The sequence below is a fragment of the Tribolium madens genome, unplaced genomic scaffold (assembly GCF_015345945.1).
Source record: "Tribolium madens isolate multiple individuals breed KSU strain unplaced genomic scaffold, Tmad_KSU_1.1 Scaffold_3;HRSCAF=73;Tcas5.2_LG2, whole genome shotgun sequence".
NCBI lineage: Eukaryota > Metazoa > Arthropoda > Insecta > Coleoptera > Tenebrionidae > Tribolium > Tribolium madens.
The window spans coordinates 8738405-8752889 of record NW_025401006.1 but is presented as its reverse complement, the minus strand read 5'-3'; the positions used below and the strand labels follow the sequence as shown (position 1 = coordinate 8752889).

Sequence of the window (14485 nt, the reverse complement as noted above, 5' to 3'; positions counted from 1 at the left end):
AGAATGTGATAAAATAAAAATCATAATTGGTACCGAATTAAAAAAAAAAATGCACCTCAGACTCGAACCCGCGACTTATTTCGCGTGTAATTCGGAAGGTGGCACTAACGCAAACGTTAGGTTTGCAACACTAAATTATTGTCGTAAGGATGTTTTCCAAATAAGTAGGATAAGGAAAGTCGTATGATGTTTACACCAGATTTTTTTTGAACAATATCTACCTGATTTTGGCAAAGAAAATGATTTTTTTTATACTCCAAATGCAAATTGAATTTTATTGAAATTCACACTGTGATCTACTTTAGTTATATAAATAACTTCTAGAGTGCATTATCCGATTAAAATTATATAAGATGTTTACTATGTATTTTAGAATTATGCAGGTCCTCATTGTGATTAATGATAATAATCGTATTCGAGCGATTACAACCATTCAAATTATGTTAATTTCCTATTGGAGATTCGACCTATGCTCAACGAAATTTCAAATATTTATGCGATAAAATAATGAAATTATTTCCGTTTTGATTTCCCTATTTTTCGAGTTTACCACTTATCGGATTTGTAAATAATCGTTTATTCTAAAATTATCTCCCATGTTTTGATTCGTCGACTGTGAGAAAAATGAAAGTTAAGTCCATTATCAAATTGCAGCGGCCAACACACGGCTTAATTCGCACAGTAATCTTTGCAAGCAACTAAAAGCTCTATACCGATGGATACAGGGTATTATCATTTATAATGGTGAGCGAGAGAAAATATATGTGTCAAACGAGTCGAAGAAAGACGGCTGAAGCTATACACTGAAATTGAAATAACAAATTATAACTTCGTAAAGTAGGCGGTGGGACGGTACTTGTTTCTATGGGAACGACACCCTAGCGCATGCGTCTATTATTTTTATGGTTAATTAATTATCTCACTAAATGTAAATAAGAACTACTAACTTTGTGAAGCCGTATCGGATAATGGTGATTACTTTGAAACTCAAACAATGTTTTGATGAAAAAACTAAATTAATTTAATATTAAAAATTTCATTTACGCTTTAATTCTCTCTTTAATGAAGGTTAAAAAGCAGCGGGCTTTGCAGCCATGGCTTTACATTGTTCTAGTTTAAATTAGAATTTAAAAGATTTGTTTACTGAAGCGCGTGTATTATTGGTTGTATAATTTCTTTTTTTTTTGACGATTAATAATAATTCATTGATTTTTATGCAGTTATTGTTTCAATTCAATTTATTATTAATTACCCATATTTCATGAAATAATGCAAATCATGTTAATATGAAGTGTTGAATCTAATTTATACACACATAATCGCAACAAATGAATGTATTTCGTTTATTACCTAAACAAAAAATATTGTGCGAAATGTGATGTTGCAGTTCTTTTTGATGTATGTATAAAATATTATAAAATTCTGAAAAATGGTTGGAAAATCCCGAAATCCGGCATCTGCGATATAACCGTACGATTAACCCCGGTTTTGTGGAAAGAACGAAATCGATTTATGCGTTTAATAAGACGATTTCCCGGAAAATTTCATAACAAAATATGTGAGCATCTGAGGAAATATAAATCTTGCGACTTCCTCGAGAATTACGATTTAAAACAAAACGTCGAATTTTCCGTCCATTTTTAACTCTTTGTTCGTGAAAAGTCATTGTTGAACGCAAAGAACAAAGCATTTTATCTTTTAAATAAATGGACAAAATTTGTATGTTTAATTAACGTTTTGTAATTGTAAACCGAATTTTTAAAAGCGGCGAGATGAGTTTATAAATAAATTCACTGAGAAAAATATGATTATTTTACTTTATTTATGACTGTCTAAATATTTACGTTCAACGTTTTTTAATTTACTCGGATGATAAAAATAATTCAGCAGGGAGAAAGAAGCTGTAGAGTATTCTACTAGAAATTCGTAAACTCCCAAGTAAACAATTTTTTATGTATTTAATCAGAAGAGAAAAAAACTCTATTAAACGAAAAGTTCGACTTTTGATTCGCCTTTGTACCATTGTCACGTAATTCAGATTCGTGAAGAACGTCTATTTCGTTTTACGATCATACACAATCTCAGTTTTCTGTTTAGACTGTGACTCGACATTTTGTAAATGTCTAGCGACTTGTTACAGTCTAAGCGGCCGTTAAATCTTTACAATTAAATTCTCTCGAGAAGATTCTTTAAGCATTCCTAAAGGACTAAAGTAAATTTGGAATGAAATCGTTTACACCATACATACTTACTACCATTGTGAAAAATTACACGGAGTCACATCGACTATTTTTGGAATGCTATTGAAACTTCTTTTTTTCAATAAAAATGGAATGTTGGTGCTTTTTAAGCGAGACTGGGATCAATCAAAATGCACCGATGGAAGGAAACTTGGCGTTCGATAAACTTTCATAACATCTATTTTTGTATTTGATGAAATCTTATTGGAAATAAGATGACAACTCTCTTTCAACTTAAATGATGCACAAAAATTGCTTCTTTTTACTGAATTGTTGAACCACATTGAACTCCTTAGAAAATAGATTTTTTTAGATGAATATTGATCAGTAATTGCGTTTCGCATGGAATTTTTAATAAAAATTTCAACGTTTTAATTTTGAATAAGTACTTGCATCTTTTGTCGAATATCGTTTTAGGAATCTAGATGAAATTAATACAGAGTTGCATGCAACATCTATTTTTCTTGAATTTTTTTGTCTGAAACTTTTTAACAGATTCTAATGTCCTGAATAAATACGCAAAGTTTTCAGTAAACAAGTTACATGAAAATTTATGAGTGGCGAATTACAAAGTCTGTCGCAGCATGTTGACTGAGAAATGTAAATCATCTGAAGTAATATATAGAAAATATTTTCAATTTTCTCTGCATCAAACATCAAACATCTCAAATGAAAATCATTTGCGCAATAACAGTATGCGAGTGGCAAACACATGTCTCTGAATTAATGTAATGCTTAATAAATCCACCTTTGAAGGGTGTCTCTATTTCAGAGGGGTATGTCGCGTGCGTAATTAATGAAATTATCTATTAGTTAGCAACTTAAGTAGGATAATGTAGGTTCTGACATCACAACAGATTACAATCTTCAGTTTTTGGATTCAAAATCAATGATTTATTTCAGGACGAAGTGCTGGCCATTTCAGAAAAAGTCGTCCTGCGAGTGGAAGATTTAATAACTTGGATCACAGTAGATGCAGAATGGACGTGGGGTAGATTAGCCAAGTGCGAAAAAGACGTAAAAGATCCGCCAAAAAGCGAGGATAACAAAAACAACATCGGATCGCTTACTGAAAGCTCCTTGGACTTTTCAGATGTGGAAAAGGAAAGAAAAGCTTCAGGTGAGTGCTTACAACAAACTTTATTTCACTTGAACTATTCTCCCACATTGGCGTCGGTTTTTAAGGCGTGATGTCATTAGAGTCGTCCGAGACCTTGCAGCACACGTAAATTAACGATCCTGGACAATACAAACTGAAAAAAATTAAATTAAATTCGGAAAAAATGAATTTGTTTACAATAGAAAGGGTGAAACAAAATTTTAGCTTCTATTTGTTTCGTTGAATTGCCAACCTGCTCTCTGGTATTATTAATATTGTTTGGACCGCCCTGTTTATGACATTCTGGTGCATTCCGGATATAAATGGCTTAATTACTGTTAACATTTAACATGTAGCCGGCTAATTACGGCGTAAGATTGTTTTGCAACTTGATTAGTAATCAAATCGGAGTTTGGGTTTTTGTTATAAAAAATTCTTGCCTGTTATTAATAATTATTGATTAGTCACTTGCACGAATTTATGAACGCTTTAAAACAATAAATTTCTCCAATAGAGGTGATGCATGGGAGAAGTTTTCTTACCGTTCAAATTTATTGGATCGATATAAGATGTTTTATGTTTTTATAGAGGGATAGATTCACCCTCCAACTGCCAATAATTCAAGCAAATTGTATTATTATGACATTAAAACGAACATTACATGATAATAAATTCAATTTAGCGCTTCATTAATTATATTTTAATGAAATTTGTTGATAAAACATATATATTTTAATGATGATATTTTTTTTATTTGCATTCAAAAACAGATTGATTTATGTATTTTATGTTTTACCGCAGAAAATCGAAAAAATCTCGAAAAATGTGTTTAATAAAATTTATGATTATGATGGAAATGTATTTTTATTTATGTAATCGGATTTCATTGTATGAGGGGGTGATTTCATTGATTTCAGGTATTGCCAAGTGTGGTTGACAGTTTGCCGAATAAAATTTCCGATCTGCCGTGCAAGCTTAGTTTAGATATTGACCATTCTCGAGAAAATGTTTTGTTTTTTTACAAAAATCTGACGTTGGGGGAATACAAACGACTATCTGTTTCGGGAGGAAAGACACATTTGTTACATTAAGAGGATTGCTATATTTTTCAAATTTTCATTTTGCCACTACTGATGTCATTTTACGAGTGATTTTTAGCAAACTAAATTAAAGTCAAATTGATTAATTGAAAATATGCAAAGTAATTGGCTTGAGTTTTACTCTTTGATCTCATGGTTTATTTTTCTTAACTATCCCATATCAAACGCAAACTTTATCCATTAACTTGCAACTTTTAATTTCAAAAATTAAACATGAAAAAATAAAAGCTTTACTTTATAACATTCTTGTGCTGGCAGTTTAATAGAATTACTCACAAACGCGAAGGATTTAATATCCACAAACACATAAAACTCTTCAGTTTCACATAAAACAGATTTCACCTCTTTAATGGACTTTTATTTCGTGAAAAATAATCTGCGTTAGCTGGAATTTACTCGTTCGTTACAATTTCTTTTTACAACTCTTTTTCTGAAAATCGATGAAGCATTCTTACTTTTGCATTTGGTCTTCTCTGCAACTGAATCGGCTTTTGCAGATGCAGTTTTCACATAAACAGTCGCCCTGATTGGATGCTGTTTTCAATATTGACGCATCGCTGAGTACACACATCGCCATAATTAGAAACATAAATTTAATGGATGGAGACATCTTCCTGAAACTGAAATTATATTCACTAAATAACTTTCCAAATGTGAGTTTACAAAGTTTCAACAATAAAAGTGAATCAATTTAACGCTTTTCAGCGGGGGTTTTTATGATTTTGTTTTTGTTATTCACAACTTATCCAATTAAATGGATCAAACAATTTTAAAAATAATTATTTTTCGCCAGCATTGAAGTTTTGAAGGTGGAATAATAAATGGAGGCAAAATTATAATAAGGCAATTAATTGAATCCAGTTGTTAATTTTTTATATTGCTGATTCACTTTTCAATTTAAATATGAGTCAAATTTAAATTTTGTCGTTTCTGTTGCTTGTTACACTGTAGTCAGCAGTCTGCAATGTTTAGCTATACCAACTACAATTCAAACAGATTTGTACCGATGGTGCAATGACCATCCATGTGTGTTGTGACCCGCATTAATTCCCATTCATCATTAATTGCAATTTGATGCAACGAAAATGTTACTATAGTAAAATATTTAAGCTTCCTCGGGTATTAACATATTGTTTAAACGACTTAATTAAATGAATTGCAAATACCGTTATGGCTTTTAATTTAATTAATATAGCAGCTTGTAATGCTACATAATTAATAAAGTATCGAAACATGAGTCTGCCTCCTTTGTGACAACAATTTTTTTTTCAATAGATTTTTGACAAGTTGGGTAGGTAGTTGTTTATCAATTTAGGAGGAATTTGTCGATTATTCTATAAAAACGTAACTGGAATGGTAATCAGGTAATTGAAGTGATTATTTTAATGTATGAGGATAGTCATTTAATTTTTATCTTTAATACACGAATATGGAAAAATAATTTCAATAAATAATTAATGTCGGTAGTTTTAAAAATATGATAATGAACCTGTGACCTGTAAAGTCAGCGCGGCGCCGCGTCTCACCTGAAATCAAATATAACTGTTGATTTGTGTAATTCACTAGAAAAAATGCAACTGAAGCGCAAGTATGTCAGTCTATAATTTATATAAACAGGTATGTCGAGTATTATAGGGGTACTTGTCGAGTAAAAGAGAGTTTTTATTGTTTTTAATCGATTGTTTATATAGATTTCCAATTGTTTATGCAAATAGAGACTGGTGGTATTGTGATGCAACATCCCTGGCCTAATAAATTTGATAAAAACTAATTTCATAATTCAATCAAGGCCTTACGAATTTCCATCGATTATTTTGTGTTTGCGCATATGCGGATTATACACAAGCTGCAGTCTCCAGAAAATCCAATGTGCACTCTCGAAATGTGCTGTAATTAATCTTAACACTGTGACAGATTCTTCCTATAAAAGATATTGCTATAGAAAAGTCTCGGTTAATACGTGCTTTCAAACACTTGCGAAACTTAATTTTAAACATTTTGATCTGTTTCGAGGGCGTATTCCGGAATTTACTACATTTGTTATCAACTTGGAATTAATGGGAGGTTTACTCTTTAACTCGACACATTTTACGCTATGCGGTTTATGTTTATTTCATGGTATTTCTTTCCGGTAGAAGTGTAAATAATAAGACGAAGGTTTATTCAACATCTGGGAGGACAGGAGGCAAAGCGATCGAAAGAGATAATTTCCTAACCCAAAAATCTGTGAATTCATAAAAAGCTCAATGCTTAAAAAAGAGTAGGTTACACTTCACTTTTTATTAAAGTTTTTTTTTTTTTAATTGGCTTAAAACAAATTTCTGATTAAAAAAAAAAAGGCACAAACTGAGATTGCTGTAAGGCAATCCAAATAAATGCACGGAAAAATCTACATTTGGTTGATTTTCAGGGATTTGATCTCGTCTTCCACGGCAATTTGAATCATATATTGTTTTCTTGTACTTGTGTAATAGTTAGTTTCAAGAAATATATTTAATACTCGACACTAGTTGAAAAAATGGTGTCAACGTTACTGTTATCAATAATGTAACAATAGTCGCAACGTTGTCTGCAATAAGAAACACCTTTTTGCTGCGGAAAATCGATACCGAGTAAAACTTAAATGAATGTTTTCATTGTTTTTGAATGTTTTCCTTTTTCTATTAATTAGACAAACATCGTAGGCCGAGTGGATTTTCAACGAAAGTCTCTTTGTTATCCGATAAATCCATTAAGGGAAAGAACAAAAGTTATTCCGAATTGAACCTCGCTTTTCCATTGCAGTTTGTCGAACTTTATCGCGTCATTTGTACCAATTACAAAGTTGGACATTTTTCATTTCTCTAAATTTTGTTATCTGAAATTGATTTTTTTTCAGACTGCAATTCTGAGCACTCCGGACCTCCGGTGGTGATCCTGAGTTACCCTCGCTATTGCAGATACCGCGCAATGATGAGAAGATTAGAAGGTGTCGAGAACGAATACCTCAAATACAAAATCGTAAACGCTTTGGGAGGCTTCACAGCTTACACTAAAAACACTAGAGTCCTGTTTTGTAAGGACACTTTCGATTATCCCGAATTAGAAGGTCACGAATTACTTTGCAACCATCTCGCCCCCAAACTCAAGGGAAGGCCCAGAGGCAAACGGAAAAAACGAAGTGTTTCGCCGGGATCAGAGAGCAACGAATCAGAGTCTTCAGTATCAAATGTGTTCAATTCATCAAAGGTAACTTTTTGAGTTTTATTGCAAACAAAGTTTACAAGTTTTTTCAGGATAATGGTGCTACTGAAGGTGGCAAAAACGGACTACGCTGTGACAACACTCACCTCAGACGCAGCACAAGAGCTATAGAAAGTAGCGAAAGCAAAGAATTTATTAAAGAATTGACTATTTTTATGAAAACAAACTACACGCCTATAGGAAAAATTCCTTCGTTAGGGTACAAAGAACGTGAGTGGATGCTTTTGAACAGATTATTTTAATTGAAATGACTTGTTTTTTTAGTCGATTTGTATTCTTTCTATACCAAGGTACAGAAGTTAGGAGGCTACGATTCGGTCACCGCAAATCGACTTTGGAAGTCTATTTTTGATGACATGAGTGGTCACGCTAATAGCACAAGTGCTGCTACGGTCATAAGAAGACACTACGAAAGGTTCGTTGTGAGAAATTGTACTGTCGCGTGACTAGTTTTAAGTCTGTTATCTATTATTTAAAAGCTAGAACAAAGCAAAACTTTGGTGCAGTGATTCGATTGATTTATTTGTTTAGGTTTCTGTTGCCGTATGAGCGCCATGTGAAAGGTGAAGAGTACAAGCCATTGCCAATTTCAGAAAGACGAAGACTGAAAAGTAAAACTGGAAGCAGCACCAGCGATGCCGAAACAAGCGAAAGCACATCGAGGAGTGGTAACAGCACTCCAGTTCCGCAAGGATCAACACCGGTTACGCCAACCACTCCAACTGAAAACAAGGTACAGACAGATTGTCAAGGATCGTTGATTATTATCTCAAAATTGCAGGAATTTAATATACAAGGGAAGACGTCGTCCTTAAGGAGTGTGCGTGTTAAACCGGAAAGACAGAAAGACAAACAAATTAGTGACAAATTGAACATACAAAACAATAATAACGAAATTAAAACCGAAGACGAATCCGAGGTGAAAAGTGAGGTTGTGGCTGTCAAAGCTGAAGAAACAGTGCCAGAAAAAGACGTTGAACCGTTAACTTCAGCAGTGGCGCCAATTGCACAAAAACTAAATCCGGAAAAATCTCATTCGCCAGTCGAAGGTAAAGAAAACATCCCTATCAAAACGGGGGATACTCCGAGCAAAAGTCCAGAAGTCATCGAGGTGCCATACAAACCTAAAACTCCAGAAGTCATCGATCTTGAAGCCGACTCTTACACCAAAACCACCCTCCACCAACCATTCCTCCACGAAGTCAAGAAACGTAAATTAGATATTTTGAAAGAAGGAGGTCTTGAAGTGACACCTGTTCGAAGTTTCGCTCCGCCCACTTCAACTAAAGAGATCCGACCGTCGGTTATACAAACAACCGGAGCTCAAATAGTACACAAACCAATCAAAAATGACATGCCACCTCCGCCACCAAAACGGCCACAAATTGCAGTCCCACAAGCCCTTAGTATAAGTCACGTTAAAGTCGATCAAAAGCCACCCCCGAAACCATTCCCATATGTTAACGGGAACGTCCCCCCGAAAGTCCTACAATCGAAATCGATTTATTCATATTCGGAAAAAACGGTCTACGGCAACCCCAAAGATTTAATGCCGACAACCCACCCTGTCCATACTCCTAAATTCATCGGTACACGAAACGGCGGAGACATCCTCGATTTAACAGTGACAAGTCCCCAAAAACCTATAGTCGAAATTATGAAAATACCAACCCCCACACCACAACCCCCATCTTTCACATCCCCTTCGAAAGTTCCGTACAAACCAACCCCAACGCCACCAATGCTCGACGGTCGCCGTTTAGGTTCGAATCTAGAAATAACGTTAGTTGGGTCAAACAAACAACCAAGTGTTCATAACCAGTCCTCGAAATACCTACCCCCGCCATCTCTCACAAATTACCACAGTATGAGTAGATATCCCCAGAAAAGGATATCATCTGATCATTACAGCAACCACAAAATTCCCCGAATCGAGGAAAACGGTAAATATGGTAAACTCCCTCAGCCAATCACGCCGGTTCCTGTTTTATCGACTCGTGAAAACAAGTCGATGGAACTGAGCGTTCCTCATCCATATGGCCCGAGGAACCATCAACCAATCATAAGCGAGGCTAAGATACCCCCTCAAATGCCGCCGGTGTCAAACTCGAAACATATACCTCCTCCGAGTCCTGCGTTTCCTTATTTATCTCATTTGTATGAGAGTAATAAGAATGTTCCTCCCTATATGCTTTTGGACCCGATTTATTATACAGCAGCCATGCAGAGTTTATATTCGCATAGTCCGTTGAGTGCAACTCATCCGGTGTCACCGTTTCCGTCGACGGAACAATTGAAGTTTTACACGGATTTGATGGCGCACAATTCGCGCTTAAATTTTCCGTTTCCTATTGGTTCAGATGGGAATCCTTCCATTCTTAATAATAACAGTTTGAAAAAGCCGTAAACATATCAGTTTTGGTTTGTTGTTTCTGGTCTTTGATGGGCACTTTGACGTGATAAATTTTTTGATATAAAGAATGACAATAGTAAAATATATATTATATATACATGTAAAAAGGTGTGATTCGAATATGCTGTAAATTAAATGTTAATGAAGATGTGTATAATGCTACACACGTAAATGTACATTTTAATGTTGGACTTTTTTTATTCTGGGTAGATGTTGAATGGATGTTGATTTGTTTTATTTTGTCTTTTAAGGATTTGTTTTGTTTTATAATGACTTGGATGCTGTTGGGGCAATCTAAAGCAGGTCGAACTATTTCTAAATGACAAAGTTGCAGTTAAATTGTAATTAATTGGAAAAAAGTATTACTGATGATTTTTTTAAGTAAGAAGGAAGAATTTTATTTGTTAGGTTTATGTTGTTGTACATATAAAGGCCAGATAAAAATTAGTATCTGTGATTTTATTAAATAAATATACCAAATTACATTGTATATAACATGATAATTCCCTATTTTCTCGAGTTAGTCAATTATTTAAGTTTTTATAACTAATGTAAATAGGTACCATTTACTTTTATAATAATATAAGTGTTAGTTCACAATGTTAAGCGACCGCCATTATAAATAAAAATTACAAATTTTGTTTTATTTCAATAAAACATCCACTGTCCATTACACTTTTTTGTCAAGTGTATTTTAAAATGTGATAATTTTTTTCATTCGCTTGGCCCAAAACATTTTATTAAAACATGATTTCCAAAAAATTATTTCTAGTAAATAATTAAAAAAATAATATTCTTGTGACTTGGACTAAAATAGGAATAATTTGGGATCGACGTTTGTCGTTTTTCAAAATTTCCGACAATTTTTTCAAATTTATCCAAGAGAACATTGAACAAAACGCTATAAAGTAAATTAGGCCATATTCAAGTTGTATTTTGTATGTTAGTGGGAAGAGTCGGTGTTTTTTAACTTTAAAATCTATTTTGAAAGATACCTTTATCTACCTACAGAGTTTATCATAAGTATCAAAAGATAAACTGGAAATTATAATGAATGGAAAGAGTAAAAATTTTTTGACATTCCAAAAAGCTTTTCAGATTATAAGAAAACACTCAAGTCACTTCTCGAATTTACGTAAAATCAGTAGATTTTGATTTTGATGATTTGTTAATCTCCTTACTTCTAGGTGGTGTCTACCTAGATAATGTGTAGTTTAGGTATATGAAGACTATTTACAAATAAGTAAGTATCCAGTGTCTGTAAAAAATTTATTAAAAAAATGAAAATTCACAAATTGCAAAGAAATAAACTGCTCGTAATGTTATCTGTGAAGTAGCTAACTAATGAACATAAGAAATTAAGCATGCACAATAAACAAACAAAAACTTTTTACTTGTGGTTAATAACCCTAGTCGGTTTTCCGTTCGACAAGATCCTATATTTTGGTTTCGTCGGAACCACTTCTTCATTTTGCACAAAATTAGGACAATGACGTCGAGTATGAGCATAATCGCCCGTAGCCCCACATAAATCGCAAATATGTCTCCGTAAAATCGGACAAGTGACCCTCCCATCTTCAGATTTCACAGTATGCGATTCAAAAACTTCCACTGGCTCACCGTTTTTCCGACACAAAGTACAGATTTTCCGCCGTTGAACATTTTCAATGCCGCTTAAAACAAACGAAAACTGAGGACTTTGAAGATTTGCTTGGTTTTGATAGAAATTGGAACATGTTGCTGGTTGAACATTTTCAATACTTCTCAAAACATTGGAAAACTGTTGATTTTGAACTGTTGGAGTTGGAAAATATGGTTGGTTCTGATTGGAACAGGAACATTTTTGTGGTTTATTATAATAATTGTAAGACACTGTAAATAATCTTAATAGCTTGAGGTCATTAGTAATTACGAATTACTTACTTGGAGCAAGTGATGAGAGTTTAAAAAGGAGTTGAGCAGTTCGAGAGTTGTGATCTCAAAGGATGTGGAAGACCGACTAAAATAAAATAACTGATACAATGTAGAGGGGTAGTAACCGATGGCGCAAATTAAAAGTTTCGGCTTTTTTTGATGATTCTACAAAAGGATAGTTTCTTTTGATTGTTCGCCGAATTCTGGGAAACGCTCGAACGAACATATGGTGAAAAACTAATACACTCGGTGTTTCATTAAAGTGATAATGTCTTTTGTTTTCTTACAAAATTTTAGCAATAAATTACCAAAAATTGTTATAAACATTAATTAATAATATTTTATTCACGATTGTTATTACTATACATTTTTTTTAATTTCTAATGCACTTTAAAATGTCCTAAATTAGATAAAATAATGTTTTGATGTCACTGCTAAAGCATCATTGTAATTTTGGTTACAAATATTAATAAATAGCTTGGAATTGTTTTTTAAAACACTCGCTAGTAATTACTTCTTTACATCGGTTTTCCCCACGATAACAAAGAACTGCTCTTTAACCTCCAGATATATTTCAGTTCGCATAACAGAGCATTTTGTTACAGTTTTCCGTTTATATGTTTCAAGTTCTTATTTTGTGCTTTATATAAATTAAAATGGTACTGATATTAGTATTTTTTTCACTTTTATTTAACTCTGCCACATCACAATTTAGACAAGTTCCCAACAATTTGCCTTCCGCAAAATTAGAAGAAGGCAATCTCGATGACACAATCACTCAAGTTTTCAACAAGTGTAAATGTGTTATTTTTTATTTATGTGATGAAGAAAATTTTATTATACCACCGGATCAGTTACAAGTAACACAGACTATGTAAGTTGATTGTTAATGTGAATATGAATTTATAATTATAAATTTTCAAATGAATTAATTGTGTTTAGTCCCAACTATCCCCTGAGACGTATTCGTCGGCTGAGATGCTCTAATGAGTTTTACTACTGTTGTAAAACTAAAACTAAATCTGGTGTTAATAAACCGGAAGAATTATCAACCGCAACGAATAGTCCATCACAATGTGGAAGAACTGATTTATCAAGTTTGCGAATAAGTGACCAATTTCCATGGATCGTAGCAATAATAGAAAAAAAACAGTACGTTAATAATTTTTCTTTTAAATGTGGGGGTGCCCTAATTCACCCCAGAGTAGTTTTAACCACACAACATAACGTGTTAAGTGTGTAAGTCGCGTTATATTTGTTTTTTTTTTAATTAATCAAAGTTGTTTTAGTTCTTCACCTAATTTATTACAAGTAGTGACAAAGGAAGAAATTTTAAATAAAAAGACTGCAACATCTCTTTATAGCAACGTAACGAAAATAATTAAACATGAGGGTTACTACTCCGGGGCCCTTTACAATGACATTGCTTTACTTATTTTAGAATCTGCCATTGCAAGCAGCAACCCCGTTTGTTTACCAAATTTTAATCAAAATTTTAATGGTCACAAATGTACTGCTGTTGGTTGGAGTGGAACGCATCGTCGTAGGTTTGATTTTTTTCATAATGTAAAAAGTCACAATTTTGGACTTTGTAGAACGAATAAGAAAACTGAAAAAAGTCGAACTACCGATAGTAGAAACCAACAAATGCGAAAAACTTCTCAGAAATACAACTTTAGGTCACAGTTTTCATATACATCCGTCATTTATATGTGCTGGAGGTGAGGAGGGCAAAGATACGTGTCAGGGAGATGGAGGTGGTCCTTTGATGTGTAAAGTTAATAATCACTTTGTGCAAGTGGGGATTGTTTCATGGGGATTACCTGTCTGTGGACAGAAAGATGTGCCAAGTTTGTACACCAATGTTGCGAGTTTGATTAATTGGGTTAAACAGAAGTTGGAGGCAGAAAATATTCATATTTCTCATTATGATCAATAAAGAAACTCAAATCAACTGCTGTTTTTGTAAACTAGTCAAGTAGTGAATCATAATTATGCAAAGCACAGACCTTCAAAAATACTTGGAAAATAACGGTTTTTTATTGCAGATTTCGAGAAAATATTCTAACCACTAATAGAACTAGTCAAGAGAAACAACTTTTCTGTTTCCAACTCTTGCCGAAAACACGTCATTTCTGAGTTAAAATTAAAAATAAGTTGAGGTTGAAAACCCGTCTCCGCCTATGTCTTAATACGATATTTATATTCATTCATAGAAAAAAACTATGGAACGTAAATAGTGGAAAGACAAATTAATTGTGTGGTTTTATGAAACCACGATGCAAGTGAAACTTTTTTTCGGATCAATACACAATAAGTACATCAATACACTGATCAAAACACAAATACCGCGGAGCACTTGGACGAATGAGTAAGAATATAAATGCTACACGGTCAGCTGGAGCGCCTTTCACTCAACCCCTACTGCGCGGCCGGCTGTAATGCGACATGGGATAGATGAACGAAAAAATTTGGG

General features: G+C 33.5%; 1 protein-coding gene and 1 long non-coding RNA gene across 2 annotated transcripts in view; one reads left to right on the top strand and one right to left on the bottom strand.

Moving 5' to 3' along the window:
- The window catches only part of LOC123007801 (AT-rich interactive domain-containing protein 5B-like), a 48037-nt gene extending 34080 nt beyond the window's left edge, over nt 1-13957 (top strand). Inside the window, exons 3-10 of the mRNA XM_044403248.1 lie at nt 3144-3360; nt 7318-7667; nt 7715-7892; nt 7947-8097; nt 8214-8415; nt 8464-10085; nt 13299-13552; nt 13605-13957. Of these exons, the coding sequence (XP_044259183.1) occupies nt 3144-3360; nt 7318-7667; nt 7715-7892; nt 7947-8097; nt 8214-8415; nt 8464-10085; nt 13299-13552; nt 13605-13948 (3318 nt within the window). The 3' untranslated portion in view covers nt 13949-13957. The remainder of the gene's footprint in view (nt 1-3143; nt 3361-7317; nt 7668-7714; nt 7893-7946; nt 8098-8213; nt 8416-8463; nt 10086-13298; nt 13553-13604) is intronic.
- Nucleotides 3362-6027, bottom strand: LOC123007803. The gene is made up of 3 exons (XR_006412888.1): nt 5966-6027; nt 4895-5059; nt 3362-3493 (listed from the first exon to the last, which is right to left on the bottom strand). It is a non-coding gene; the product is annotated as an uncharacterized LOC123007803 (long non-coding RNA).
- Nucleotides 13958-14485: the final 528 nt, after the last annotated feature.